At 43.5% G+C, this 13,714-nt stretch overlaps 1 protein-coding gene across 1 annotated transcript in view; it reads right to left on the bottom strand.

The window, feature by feature from the left end:
• Positions 1 to 13,714, bottom strand: part of LOC143815681 (sushi, von Willebrand factor type A, EGF and pentraxin domain-containing protein 1-like) — a 493,353-nt gene that overhangs the window by 20,260 nt on the left and 459,379 nt on the right. The window contains exon 14 of the mRNA XM_077295192.1: positions 10,415 to 10,511. Within this exon, the coding sequence (XP_077151307.1) occupies positions 10,415 to 10,511 (97 nt within the window). The remainder of the gene's footprint in view (positions 1 to 10,414; positions 10,512 to 13,714) is intronic.

Raw genomic sequence — 13,714 nt, 5'->3', positions numbered from 1 at the left:
TAAAAAAGTTATAACTCTGGGAAGGAGGGGAGCGAAAAACGAAAACTCAAAAACAAAAAAGGGCTGTGTCTTGAAGGGGTTAATAATTTGATAGATAAGACTTTTTTAGAAAAGATTATACAAAAGGTTTTTTTTACTTTACTTTTGAATGAGTAAGGCCGGGACCACACATGCGAGAAATACGTCCGAGTCTTTCATGGTAATACCCGGCATTGCCGCCGTCTCTCTGGAGCTGAGCGTGCAGCCGCATGTATTGCTGTGCGGCCGCACTCTCTGCTCCTGAGTGACGGCGGCAATGCCGGGTATTACCATGCGAGACTCGGACGTATTTCTCGCATGTGTGATCCCGGCCTAAGGGTATGTGCACACGTTGCAGATTTCCTGCAGATCTGCAGTGTTTTTTTCTGCACAGAAACGCTGCAGATCAGCAAGAGATTTACAGTACAATGTAAATCAATGGCAAAAAAAAAATGCTGTGCTAATGGTGCAGAAAAATCTGCACGGAAAATGCAGCAGATTCAAAAAAGGACCGTGTCAATTCTTTTTGCAGATCTGCTGCGTTTCTGCACCCATTCCATAATAGAAATCTGCCGCGGTAAAAAAAAGAAGAAATCCGCACAAAAATCTGCAACGTGTACACATACCAAAAAAAGGCGGAGATTCTGACCTGCGTTTTCTGTCAAAAATGCAGAATCTGCACAAAAAATTCCACAGGCAAATCTGCAGGTGCGGATTTGTTGCGGATTTTGTGCCTTTTTGGTGCGGATTTGCTGCAGATTTTTTGCGGATTTACTGTGGGTACAAAAACGCTGCAGATCCGCAAAAAAGAAGTGACATGCTACTTCTTTTAATCCGTAGCGTTTCCGCACAGAATTTTCCGCACCGTCAGCACAGCGGATTTTTTTTGCCATTGATTTACATTGTACTGTAAATCACTTGCGGATTTGCAGAATTTCTGCACCGCAAAAAACGCTGCGGATCCGCAGGAAATCCGCAACGTGTGCACATACCCTAAAAACACAAGCGAAATCTGCACAAAATCCTCAGAAAAGCCGAAGGGAATACGCAGGTAAAATGCAGGTCATTTTACCTGGGGATTTTGCAGAATCTGCACTGAAAAATCCACAATGGAATACGCAACGTGTGCATATACCCTAAACTGGGGCTTCAGCTTTCATACTTTTATTTTATTAGTTGCCCTAGGCAAGCATTTGATCACTTATACTATATACTGCAATTCCAAAGTATTGCAGCGTATAGTTAAATTGATGTTCTCCTGTGAAGCTAGCAGTGGAGTTTTATAGGAGGACTTAGGCCCCTTCACACTTCCTGATATTATCGGTACTGATAAAACAGTACTGGTGCTATACGCGTCTGTGCGTAACATACGTGTGATTCTTTGTTGGATAAAGAGAATGGGGCATCAGACTGCGCTGCTTGCCTGTCAGAATGATGTGCCAGTAGAGTCCAAGTAAATGCAATGAGAAATAGACTTTATTTCTACGCATTTCGTGGTGATCACACCACTTCCTCAGGACAGTCTATACACATACACATACAGAGTCTATTATTTATAGCAAGAGGCCCATGAAAACGCATGAAAATCTATCATAGATTGTAAGCTTGCAAGCAGGGCCCTCATTCCTCTTGGTATCTATTTTGAACTGTGATTTGTTATGATGTAATGTCTATTGTCTGTACAAGTCCCCTCTATAATTTGTAAAGTGCTGCGGAATATGTTGGCGCTATATAAATAAAATTGTTATTATTATTATTATTATTATTATTATAATGTATACATGTGTTTCTGTCTGATTTCCCGCCCATTGGGTGTGGTGTGTTTTTTTTTAAAGGAGGCGTTTCATGGGCATGTCTCGCTATAAATAAAAGACTCTGTATGTGTACGGACTGTCCTGAGGAAGTGGTGTGATCGCCAAGAAACGCATAGAAATAGGGTATGTGCACACGTTGCGGATTTCCTGCGGATCCGCAGCGTTTTTTGCGGTGCAGAAACGCTGCAGATCCGCAAGTGATTTACAGTACAATGTAAATCAATGGTAAAAAAAAAATGGTGTGCTCATGGTGCGGAAAATTCTGTGCGGAAACGCTGCGGATTAAAAGAAGTAGCATGTCATTTCTTTTTTGCGGATCTGCAGCATTATTGTACCCATTCCATTATAGAAATCCGCAGGGGTAAAAAACTCAGTAAATCTGCAGCAAATCCGCACAAAAAACACGTCAAATCCGCACCTGCGTTTTCTGCCAAGTGATGCAGAATCCGCACCAGAAATTCCTAAGCCTAATCCGCAACGTGTGCACATAGCCAAAGTCTATTTCTCAATTGCACCTACTTGGACTCTACTGGTACATCATTCTGACAGTCAAGCAGCGCAGTCTGATGCCCGAATCTCTTTACCCAACAAAGAATCATCACTTCGGGGATTGCAGCAGCTGCCAATGCTAAGCACACTGGTTGTGCCTCACACAACCACAATAAGTGAGTGAATTTGAATTATCTCTCATGGACATTCCTTTTATCTTGGATAAGACCCTATGTGCGCTCTATATTCCTTCTAGCTATCCTGTAACATACATGTGGCATCCGTGTGCCGCATCTGTGTGACACCGGTGCCTTGCAAAAAGCAGTACAGTTAGTACTGTTCCTAGGCGCCGGGTGCTGAATGCAGCTCTCATCATTGTCCCTTGTTCTCCATCAGCGTGAACAGGGGACGCTGATGAGACTTGAAGGCAGCACCCTCTGTTTATTATGCATATTATTTTAATGAATGAATTAAAATAAACAGCGTGGGGTCCCCCATAATTTTCCCAACAAGCTGAGGTAAAAGGTGTAAGCTGCGGGCTGGTTTTAATATTCTGGGAAGGGGCCAATGAACAGGGTTGTTGATATTGGCCCCTACCCAGACTAAGAACATCAGCCACCACAGAAATGGAGCATCCATTAGATGTGCCAATTCTGGCATTTAGCTTCCTCTCTCCCCACTTGCCTTGGTGCGGTGGCAAGTGATGTAATAGTTGTGGGGTTGATGTCATCTGTTTTATGTCTGCTGATATCAAGCCCAAGAGTTCGTAATGGAGAGGCGTCAGACACCCCCATTACTAACCCCATAATAAAATTTAATAAAGATAAACAGAGTAAAGTCCTTAAATTGAAATAAACAATCCCTCACCCTCTTTTATCTATTTATGAACCAAAATATAAAAATAAAAAATCAAGGTAATTCTTACCTTTCCGACGATAATCCATTAATGCTCATATCTCACAATGATCCAGATGGTTTGATGAGCAGTCACATCAGTAAAGCGACTGCTCACTCTGCCAGCCAGAACACACTGAGATGAGATAGAGAGCTTGAGAATGCGACTACATGTGACCGGAGTTGTAATGCTGGTCACAGGTAGCGGTTCTCACACTCAACTCAGTATGTTCCGACCTACACATTATACCACATTATACAGCTATATACACATTATACAAACATATGACATATACTTACTGACTCTCTTGTTATTATCTTACATTCAGTAACAGCAGTGGAATCGTGGAGTTGAATATCAGCAGCCGGAGGGAGGGTTTGTACACACAGGAGACCCTCTGTCAGCCCTGTAGACTCTCACCCCACCCTCCCACCTTTGTCACGACTACTGAGCTGCATGACATTACATGAGGGAGAGGATGTGTTGTGCATCCACAGAGGAGAAAGGGCTGTCACCTCACTCCTCCCCATGGCCGGCTGTATTAATATTCCCCACAGACTTAATCCCATGAATATCTTTCCTCGGACCTAAGCCCCATCCTCTTCCAGCATATGTTCCCTGTCAGTGATGTTGTGCAGTATCTCAGATTCAGCACTTAGATGCATGGAGTCCCTGCTACAGATGGCGGGAAGAGGAGGTCCAGAGAGCGAGGAGGAGCTGCAGAGGTAACCACACAATGCAGGGCTACGTCAGTCAAGGAGCGACGGCAGGGGCACAGCTAGAGAAAGGCGTGAGTAGTGTCAGTGACTGACACTGCTCCCCTGTGTGCCTGCACCCCAGCTGTCACTGTGCTGCATGTCTGCAGCCGGAGGAAGATGCCAGATGGCCACAAGCATTCAGCCATGTAATTTTTTTTCCTTCCTCAAAAACCGCCCCCCTCTCGTAGATAGGAGGCAACGTTCTAGGCGCTTGCCTACCCTGCCTGCCCCTCATCCTGGACCTCCAGAAATCTGATATATCCTTGGAAACAATTTTCAATCACATGAAATCACTATGTTCATAATATTCATTGTTCAAATAATAATCTGCAATTTTCAAAACCACGGGATCATTCTGCCATCATAACATTCAGGACGAATATGTTTACTGTCGCCTAGAACGTACTTTGGTACAAAAATTACAAATCAATCCAAAGAAAATATCAAAAGGCCTTTCTGAAGAAAATAGGTACCAAAGCATCGATATCAATAGTATATGTGTCCTATAGCAATGCGACCAGTAAGGAAGAAGCTACTTCTTCAAAAACGCCATAACAAGCTAGGTTGCAGTTTGCAATTGTACAATGGGATAGAGTTTACTTTTTGAAGACATATCTTCCGGTATGTTAAAACAAAAATGGAACTGTTTGGCGATAATGATGATAGTTCTGTTATGAGGTAAAAGATAAAGGCTAGCAAGCCAAAGAACATCATCCGAACTGTGAAGTGGGGGCGATGGGGTGGTGGTATTATGTTTCTGGGAGAGGTGTGCTTTACTGCAGGACGTATGGGTGCCCTTTACAGAATAGATATCATCATAAGAAGAAAAATACAATTTGTGGGGATATTGAAACAACATCACAAGTCATCAGCCAAGAGGTTAAAGCTTAAGGTACCGTCACACTAAACGATATCGCTAGCGATCCGTGACGTTGCAGCGTCCTCGCTAGCGATATCGTTTAGTTTGACACGCAGCAGCGATCAGGATCCTGCTGTGATGTCGCTGGTCGCTGAATAAAGTTCAGAACTTTATTTGGTCGTCCGATCGCTGTGTATCGTTGTGTTTGACACCAAAAGCAACGATACCAGCGATGTTTTACACTGGTAACCAGGGTAAACATCGGGTTACTAAGCGCAGGGCCGCGCTTAGTAACCCGATGTTTACCCTGGTTACCAGCGTAAAAGTAAAAAAAAAAACAGTACATGCTCACCTGCGCGTCTCCCAGCGTCTGCTTCCTGCTCTGACTGAGATCTCGGACACCCCCTTTAAAGACAATGCCACCAAATCCTCAGAAAAATATTTAGAATTGAGAGTCCTCAGTGGTTGATACCTTTTAATGGCTAACTGAAAAGATGGTAACAAATTGCAAGCTTTCGAGACTACTCAGGTCTCTTCATCAGGCAAAGATTAAAACAAATTCTGAAGAATCACATATTTATGCACAACATAGTATAGAAAAAAAAAAAAAAAAGGGAGAGGGGAAAAAAAACCATGGATAAGCCAGGTGGCATGAAGCAGAATTACCATGGGTGATAAACAGTTACGTCCATAAATAACTGGGGGTCTGTATGTGGGGGAGACAGGGCAGAAACTGAGAACAAGGATGAACTCTCATCGCCATACAATAAGAGAAAAAAGAATGGATCTACCTGTGGCAATACATTTCTGTCTCCCAAATCATAACATTATGGACATGAAATTACTTGTGTTAAAGGGTAACTTCAAAACCCAGAGAGACAGAAGAGTCTGGGAATATAAACTGATGACGACCTTTGACACTCTAAATGCAGGAATGAATGTGTCACACGGATTTATGTCTTTTTACATCAACTAATGAACTAACCCATCAGACCATGTGGGGTCATCACAACAGAACCAGACCCTAATCACAGGACAATAAAACAATCCTTATCTAAGAATTGGCCCAATATTTATGGACGTAACTGTTTATCACCCATGGTAATTCTGCTTCATGTCACCTGGCTTATCCATGGTTTTTTTTCCCCTCTCCCTTTTTTTTTTTTTTTTTCTATACTATGTTGTGCATAAATATGTGATTCTTCAGAATTTGTTTTAGTCTTTGCCTGATGAAGAGACCTGCGTAGTCTCGAAAGCTTGCAATTTGTTACCATCTTTTCAGTTAGCCATTAAAAGGTATCAACCACTGAGGACTCTCAATCTAATATATAAAGCTGAATGTGTGTACAGTGGGGCAAAAAAGTATTTAGTCAGTCAGCAATAGTGCAAGTTCCACCACTTAAAAAGATGAGAGGCGTCTGTAATTTACATCATAGGTAGACCTCAACTATGGGAGACAAACTGAGAAAAAAAAATCCAGAAAATCACATTGTCTGTTTTTTTATCATTTTATTTGCATTTTATGGTGGAAAATAAGTATTTGGTCAGAAACAAAATTTCATCTCAATACTTTGTATTGTCCTTTGTTGGCCATGACAGGGGTCAAACGTTTTCTGTAAGTCTTCACAAGGTTGCCACACACTGTTGTTGGTATTTTGGCCCATTCCTCCATGCAGATCTCCTCTAGAGCAGTGATGTTTTTGGCTTTTCGCTTGGCAACACGGACTTTCAACTCCCTCCAAAGGTTTTCTATAGGGTTGAGATCTGGAGACTGGCTAGGCCACTCCAGGACCTTGAAATGCTTCTTACGAAGCCACTCCTTCGTTGCCCTGGAGGTGTGCTTTGGATCATTGTCATGTTGAAAGACCCAGCCACGTTTCAACTTCAATGCCCTTGCTGATGGAAGGAGGTTTGCACTCAAAATATCACAATACATGGCCCCATTCATTCTTTCATGTACCCGGATCAGTCGTCCTGGCCCCTTTGCAGAGAAACAGCCCCAAAGCATGATGTTTCCACCACCATGCTTTACAGTAGGTATGGTGTTTGATGGATGCAACTCAGTATTCTTTTTCCTCCAAACACGACAAGTTGTGTTTCTACCAAACAGTTCCAGTTTGGTTTCATCAGACCATAGGACATTCTCCCAAAACTCCTCTGGATCATCCAAATGCTCTCTAGCAAACTTCAGACGGGCCTGGACATGTACTGGCTTAAGCAGTGGGACACGTCTGGCACTGCAGGATCTGAGTCCATGGTGGCGTAGTGTGTTACTTATGGTAGGCCTTGTTACATTGGTCCCAGCTCTCTGCAGTTCATTCACTAGGTCCCCCCGCGTGGTTCTGGGATTTTTGCTCACCGTTCTTGTGATCATTCTGACCCCACGGGGTGGGATTTTGCGTGGAGCCCCAGATCGAGGGAGATTATCAGTGGTCTTGTATGTCTTCCATTTTCTAATTATTGCTCCCACTGTTGATTTCTTCACTCCAAGCTGGTTGGCTATTGCAGATTCAGTCTTCCCAGCCTGGTGCAGGGCTACAATTTTGTTTCTGGTGTCCTTTGACAGCTCTTTGGTCTTCACCATAGTGGAGTTTGGAGTCAGACTGTTTGAGGGTGTGCACAGGTGTCTTTTTATACTGATAACAAGTTTAAACAGGTGCCATTACTACAGGTAATGAGTGGAGGAAAGAGGAGACTCTTAAAGAAGAAGTTACAGGTCTGTGAGAGCCAGAAGTCTTGATTGTTTGTTTCTGACCAAATACTTATTTTCCACCATAAAATGCAAATAAAATGATAAAAAAACAAACAATGTGATTTTCTGGATTTTTTTTTCTCAGTTTGTCTCCTATAGTTGAGGTCTACCTATGATGTAAATTACAGACGCCTCTCATCTTTTTAAGTGGTGGAACTTGCACTATTGCTGACTGACTAAATACTTTTTTGCCCCACTGTATGTGTGTGTGTATGTATGTATGTCCGGGATTGGCATCTGAACCGTCGCAGCTACAGCCACAAAATTTTGCACAGTCACACGTCTCGACCCCAAGAGCGTCATAGGCTATGTTGTGAGGTGAAATTTTAACCCCGCGCTTTCCAATTCACCAAACAATTTTTCCCCTATCTACATAATGGGGAAAAAGTGAAAGGAAAAGTGTTGGAGGTGTCGCAGCTACAGGCACAAAATTTTGCACAGTCACACGTCTGGACCCCGAGAGCGTCAAAGCTATGTTGTGAGGTGAAATTTTAACCCCGCGCTTTCCAATTCACCAAACAATTTTGCCCCTATCTTACATAATGGGGAAAAAGTGAAAGGAAAAGTGTTGGAGGCGTCGCAGCTACAGGCACACAATTTTGCACAGTCACACGTCTGGACCCCGAGAGCGTCAAAGCTATGTTGTGAGGTGAAATTTTAACCCCGCGCTTTCCAATTCACCAAACAATTTTGCCCCTATCTACATAATGGGGAAACAATGAAAGGAAAAGTGTTGGAGGCAAATTAACAGCTGCCAGATGTGAACAAGGGGGACTTAAAGAATGAGAGCGATGGCGCCAAAGAGTATATACTGTACAGTTGCTAAGGTGGGGCCCCGACATGGGATAATCACCACACCACCACGGGGATATGAACACACACACAAAATGCGCCACACACTACCACGTGCTCGAACACATATACCACCCTCTGCGCACATTTCACCACACATACACCAACCTCGCCACATAAAAGTCGAAACACAAAAGTCGCCGCTCAAAACTCGCCACGCGCACAACTCTCCACATGCAAAACTCGCCACACGTGCAAAACTCACCTCATGTAAAACTCGCCACACGCAAAACTTGCACACGCGGAAAAATTGCCACATGCACAAAGTTGCAACACATGCAAAAGTTGCCTCACACAAAACTTGCACATACTCAAAAGGCACCACACATAAAACTCGCCACGCGCAAAACTCGCCATGCGCAAAACTTGCTGCACACAACTTGCTACACTAACCTGTCACATGCAACTCGACACACAAAAAGTTGCTACACGCATGTCGCCACACAACTCATCTCACAAAAGTCGCTACATGCATGTCGCCACACGCAACTCAACACACACAACTTGACACACGAAACTCGCCCTAAAACACACACAAGTCTGGTATTATCCTTCAAAAATAAAAATCTGATTAATAAGCAGAAAAACTACAAGAGCATCAAATGTACCATATTGGAATCCGGCAGCTGTCAGTCACATGACCAGTCTATTATGTGTATGTGTGAGCTAATATATACTGCCAGGGGGTGGGCTTACTGTTGGCTGGGGATTTATCAGGCTGCCAATTTAACTTACAAATACTGAGGTAAAAATACTGACCAAATAACGTGTGAACGAGGTCTAATACAGGAGGAGATGACATACAGATATACAGTATACTATATACAGGAGGAGATGACACACAGGTATATACTATTTACAGGGGAGATGACACACAGGTATATACTATATACAGGAGAGATGACACACAGGTATATACTATATAGAGGAGGAGATGACATACAGGTACATACTACATACAGGAGGAGATGACATACAGGTATATACTATATACAGGAGGAGATGACACACAGGTATATACTATATACAGGAGGAGATTACCTACAGGTATATAGTATATACAGGAGGAGATGACATACAGGTATATGCTATGTATAGGAGGAGATGACATACAGGTATATACTATATACAGGAGGAGATGACACACAGATATATACTATATATAGGTGAGATGACACACAGGTATATACTATATACAGGAGGAGATGACATACAGGTATATACTATATATAGGAGGAGATGACATACAGGTATATACTATATACAGGGGAGATGACACACAGCAGGTATATACTATATACAGGGGAGATGACATACAGGTATATACTATATTCAGGAGATGACATACAGGTGTATACTATATATAAGGGAGATGACAAACATGTATATACTGAGGTGAAAATGAGAGGTGTGAGGTGAAAATGAAAAGGTGTGAGTGCAACATGAGAGGAGTGAGGGAAAATAGTGGAGTGATCGGAAAATGACAGATGTGAGGTTGAAATGACAAGTGTTAGGGGGGAATGAGAGGAGTGAGGGGGAAAATAGGAGGAGTGAGGGGGAAAATGAGAGGTGTGAGGGAGAAAATGAGAGATGTGAGGGGGAAAATGAAAGATGTGATGGGGAAAATGAGAGGCGTGATGGGAAAATAAGAGAAGTGAGGTGCTATAACTAACCACAGATATTTACTATGCCCAGGCAACGCCGGGCTCTTCAGCTAGTTCTAAATATTTTTCTATCTACTGGCTAACACGGTACCAAGATATATTTCTTTCCTGTACCAAATCCTCAGCACATTTATGTAAACTTCTGAGCTACTGTGAAGCTGATGAAACAAGTAAAAGTTGAAATCAATAACTGACTCTATAAGATAGAATATGTACTAGGATTAAATGTCAGGGCTTGTGAAAAACATAGTTTTAATGAATGTGGCAAAGGTGTATGTACAGTAAATTTATGGATTTAGCTGTATATAATTACCCTGGATTACAAGTGTAGTAGACTCTTGAACCAAAAAAAAAATCTTCGGATTGGATCTGTCCATGATCTATATCTCCTGGGTCACCACAGGATATGGCTGTAATGATAAAAAAAACAATTTACGCTTTGACTTTACTTTTTAATACTATGAACATGGAAATATTTGAACAATCCCTGCATTAGTACTCTCCTGCGAGAAATGACATTGGGATTGGAAAAGCAAAACTGGAAGCTAAATTGTACAACTTCCAAGGCAACAGAACCACATCTATTGAGTATCATGAACTGAGTTTGCCTGTGCAAGAGCGCAGCTGTCTCACTTCACAATCCATGTTAGATCTGCAGGGGAGGATATTTGGTAGCATACTTTAAAATTTACTTTTATTGAAAACTGAGTATGTCACACAGGAATATGTCAGCTTGTGATCTACATTATGGATCAAAAATATTATCCATAATGCAGATCACAAGCTGACATATCCCTGTGTGATGATCTGAGGTTGTGGGTTGTAATAATCACCTAGGCAAGTTAACGATGCAACTAATTTTTATAAAACCTTACGTCCATGATCTTACAACAACTATGGGCATATGGCCAAAATACATTACCCCCAGTCTACAAGATCACAACCCAGGACCATATACCAGTTCAAAGGGGGGAGAATCCTGTAGACGCCTGGGGTACCTCTCTGTACGCAAACAACAGATGGGGGAGGTACTGCTCCCAGTCTCTCCCTTCAATCTCCACCAGCATTTTGAGCATTTGTTTTAATGTCCCATTAAACCGCTCGCAGAGTCAGTTGGTTTGGGGATGATCGGCGCTGGCCATAAAACGCTGTGCTTGTATTTTTTCACAGAGGCTTTCCATCACATTGGACATGAATTGGGTTCCCTGATCAGTTAACATTTCCCTGGGGAAACCCACATGAGAGAAAGCAGTAATTAAAGCATCCGCCACTTTATCTGCCCGGATGGAGGACAGTGCCACAGCTTCCAGGTATCTTGTAGCATAGCCCACCACTGTAAGGATGAACTTTTTTCCAGAGCTGCTAGGTATTGTGAGCGGCGCTATGATATCCACAGCCACTTGCTGGAAAGGCTTATGTGTCAGGTGAGCTTTGGTCTTTTGTATTCCAAGGTGTCCAGCCAGAGGAATTTCATGAGCAATTCTCAATAATTGTTCCCTGAATGGATAAGGAACGATTAGCTGCTTTTCACAGTCCCAAGGTTCTGTAGTATCAGTGGGGAGAGTCTCTTTATACAGTCTTCCCGGGTCCCAGTATACTCTCTCTTTGTCAGAAGCAGTAGGGGGTTGGTCTGCAAGACATCTGAGCTTCTCCAGTCTGACATCTGTCTGCAGGGTCCTGGAAGCTCTGACTGTCAGTCTGCAGGGCCTGACCTAGTGTGAATGCCATGCTCTGTTCTTAAGCTCAGTCTTCAGTGTTGGATATCAGGGACCTTGGTGGGTCTGCCATGTGAGGAGACTCCTGGACCATAGTATGGCCTTCCTGTTCTGCCAGTTCTGTCTGAGACTCATCCTCTAATCTCTGGGGTTGAGTCTGAGCCGCAGCCTGACTCCGGGTCACAGCTGCCACATATGTACAGTCCGGTGCATTGGTACATTTTCCCTCCTCGCACGGGATCTCAGGTAGGTTACTTGCTTCCACCTTCTCTGTAGCATTTACTTTCAAGGGAGGAATATAGTGGGACACGATCCTCCCCAAGTCTGTGCCTAGCAACACATTAGTGGGAATAGCCTCGAATACTCCCAATTCTCTCAGTGCTTTCCCTGCTCCCCAGTCCAGGTAGACATGGGCCATGGGCACGGCAGGGCTGACCCCTCCAATCCTGGTTATAGACATAGTCTTTCCTGGTATGATATCGGCAGGGTTTACATTGCTGGATGCAACAGAGCCACTTCTGCCCCAGTGTCTCTGAGACCAATGGTGATTTTATTGCCAACAGTGACAGATTGACAGTTCTCATTAGTCCTCACATCAGAGCCGGCCACAAAGAGGACAGTAGGAGGGGGCCCATACGGCTTTGTGGTTGTAGTTGGGTGTTTCTCCTTATCAGGGCAATCTGCGCTGACATGTCCCACTTTGTTGCAGGAGAAGCATCGACGGTCCCCGTTTGGCTTACCTCCCTTCCAGCTGAATCCCGATGGCTTCCACACCTCAGGCATCCTGTCAGCAGCATAGCAGTCAGCAATCTTTGCATCCTGATCCGCAGTTTGTGGCTCTCGATCACACACCAATTGTCGTACATCCATGGGGCACATATGAAGAAATTGATCCTTGTCCATAAGATCCATTAAGTCCTCAAAACTGTTAACAGAAAGTCCTCTGATCCATTGGTGGAACGTGGTCCTCAAGGTGCTCACGAAATCCGCAGTTGATCAACATTGGTTTCGGAACTTTTTTTCGATACACTTCTAGGAGTAGGTTGTATTTCCTGATCAGGGCCTCTTTTATGGCCTCATAGCTCCCATCTAGGTCTGGTGGGAGACCAGCAAAAACTTCCAGGGCTTTGCCTCTCAACCCTGGGGTTAGATACTGCGCCCACTGCTCACGGGGTAGATGGTATTGCCTGCAGGTTTTTTCAAACCCCTGAAGGAAAGTATCTAAGGCCGGTTTCACATTAGCGTTTGCAGCAGCTGCGGAGGGCTGTGGACGTCCTCCGTGAAGCCCCGCCCTCGGCCGCTAGCCCCGCCTATTTTTGCATGCAGCCGGCATGCGGCCTGTGTACCTATCTTTAACATTAGGTACGCAGGTCGTGCCGCAGTATGTGGATGCTTCCGCATGCGTCGTTTTGACGATGCGGCGACCAGCGTAGGACGCAGCTTGTAGCAATATTACTGCTACTGTCTGCCAATTATAAGGATCACATACTTTAAGGCTATGGATTCTTTAGAGCATACAAGGGTCAGACTTATTAAAGTTTTAAGCTTTAATAGAAAAGGTACAGTGCTTACAATAAAAAGGTATAAAAATATGGGAATAAAAAGTGACATACAAATATGAAAAAACAGTTATAAAATGAAAGGGAGAACTTACAGAAATATCGAACTTTGCAGTCTGGAGGGAGGGAGAAATATGGAATGGCTCACATCAGCTTTCCAGGCTGCCCCCACATATGAACATCTTTCTTTGTGGTAAGGCCTAATTTATAGAGTCAACCTGGAGGTCAAATTTCTAGACCAGCCTCTCAGATTAATATTATAATTGCTGGCTTGTGACTGGACTATGGCCACTCCACCAATGAATATATTATTTTCTCTGAAACTCTTTGGGTAACCTT

Source organism: Ranitomeya variabilis, chromosome 3 (genome assembly GCF_051348905.1).
Source record: "Ranitomeya variabilis isolate aRanVar5 chromosome 3, aRanVar5.hap1, whole genome shotgun sequence".
Lineage (NCBI taxonomy): Eukaryota > Metazoa > Chordata > Amphibia > Anura > Dendrobatidae > Ranitomeya > Ranitomeya variabilis.
This window is presented reverse-complemented; position numbering and strand designations above follow the sequence as displayed.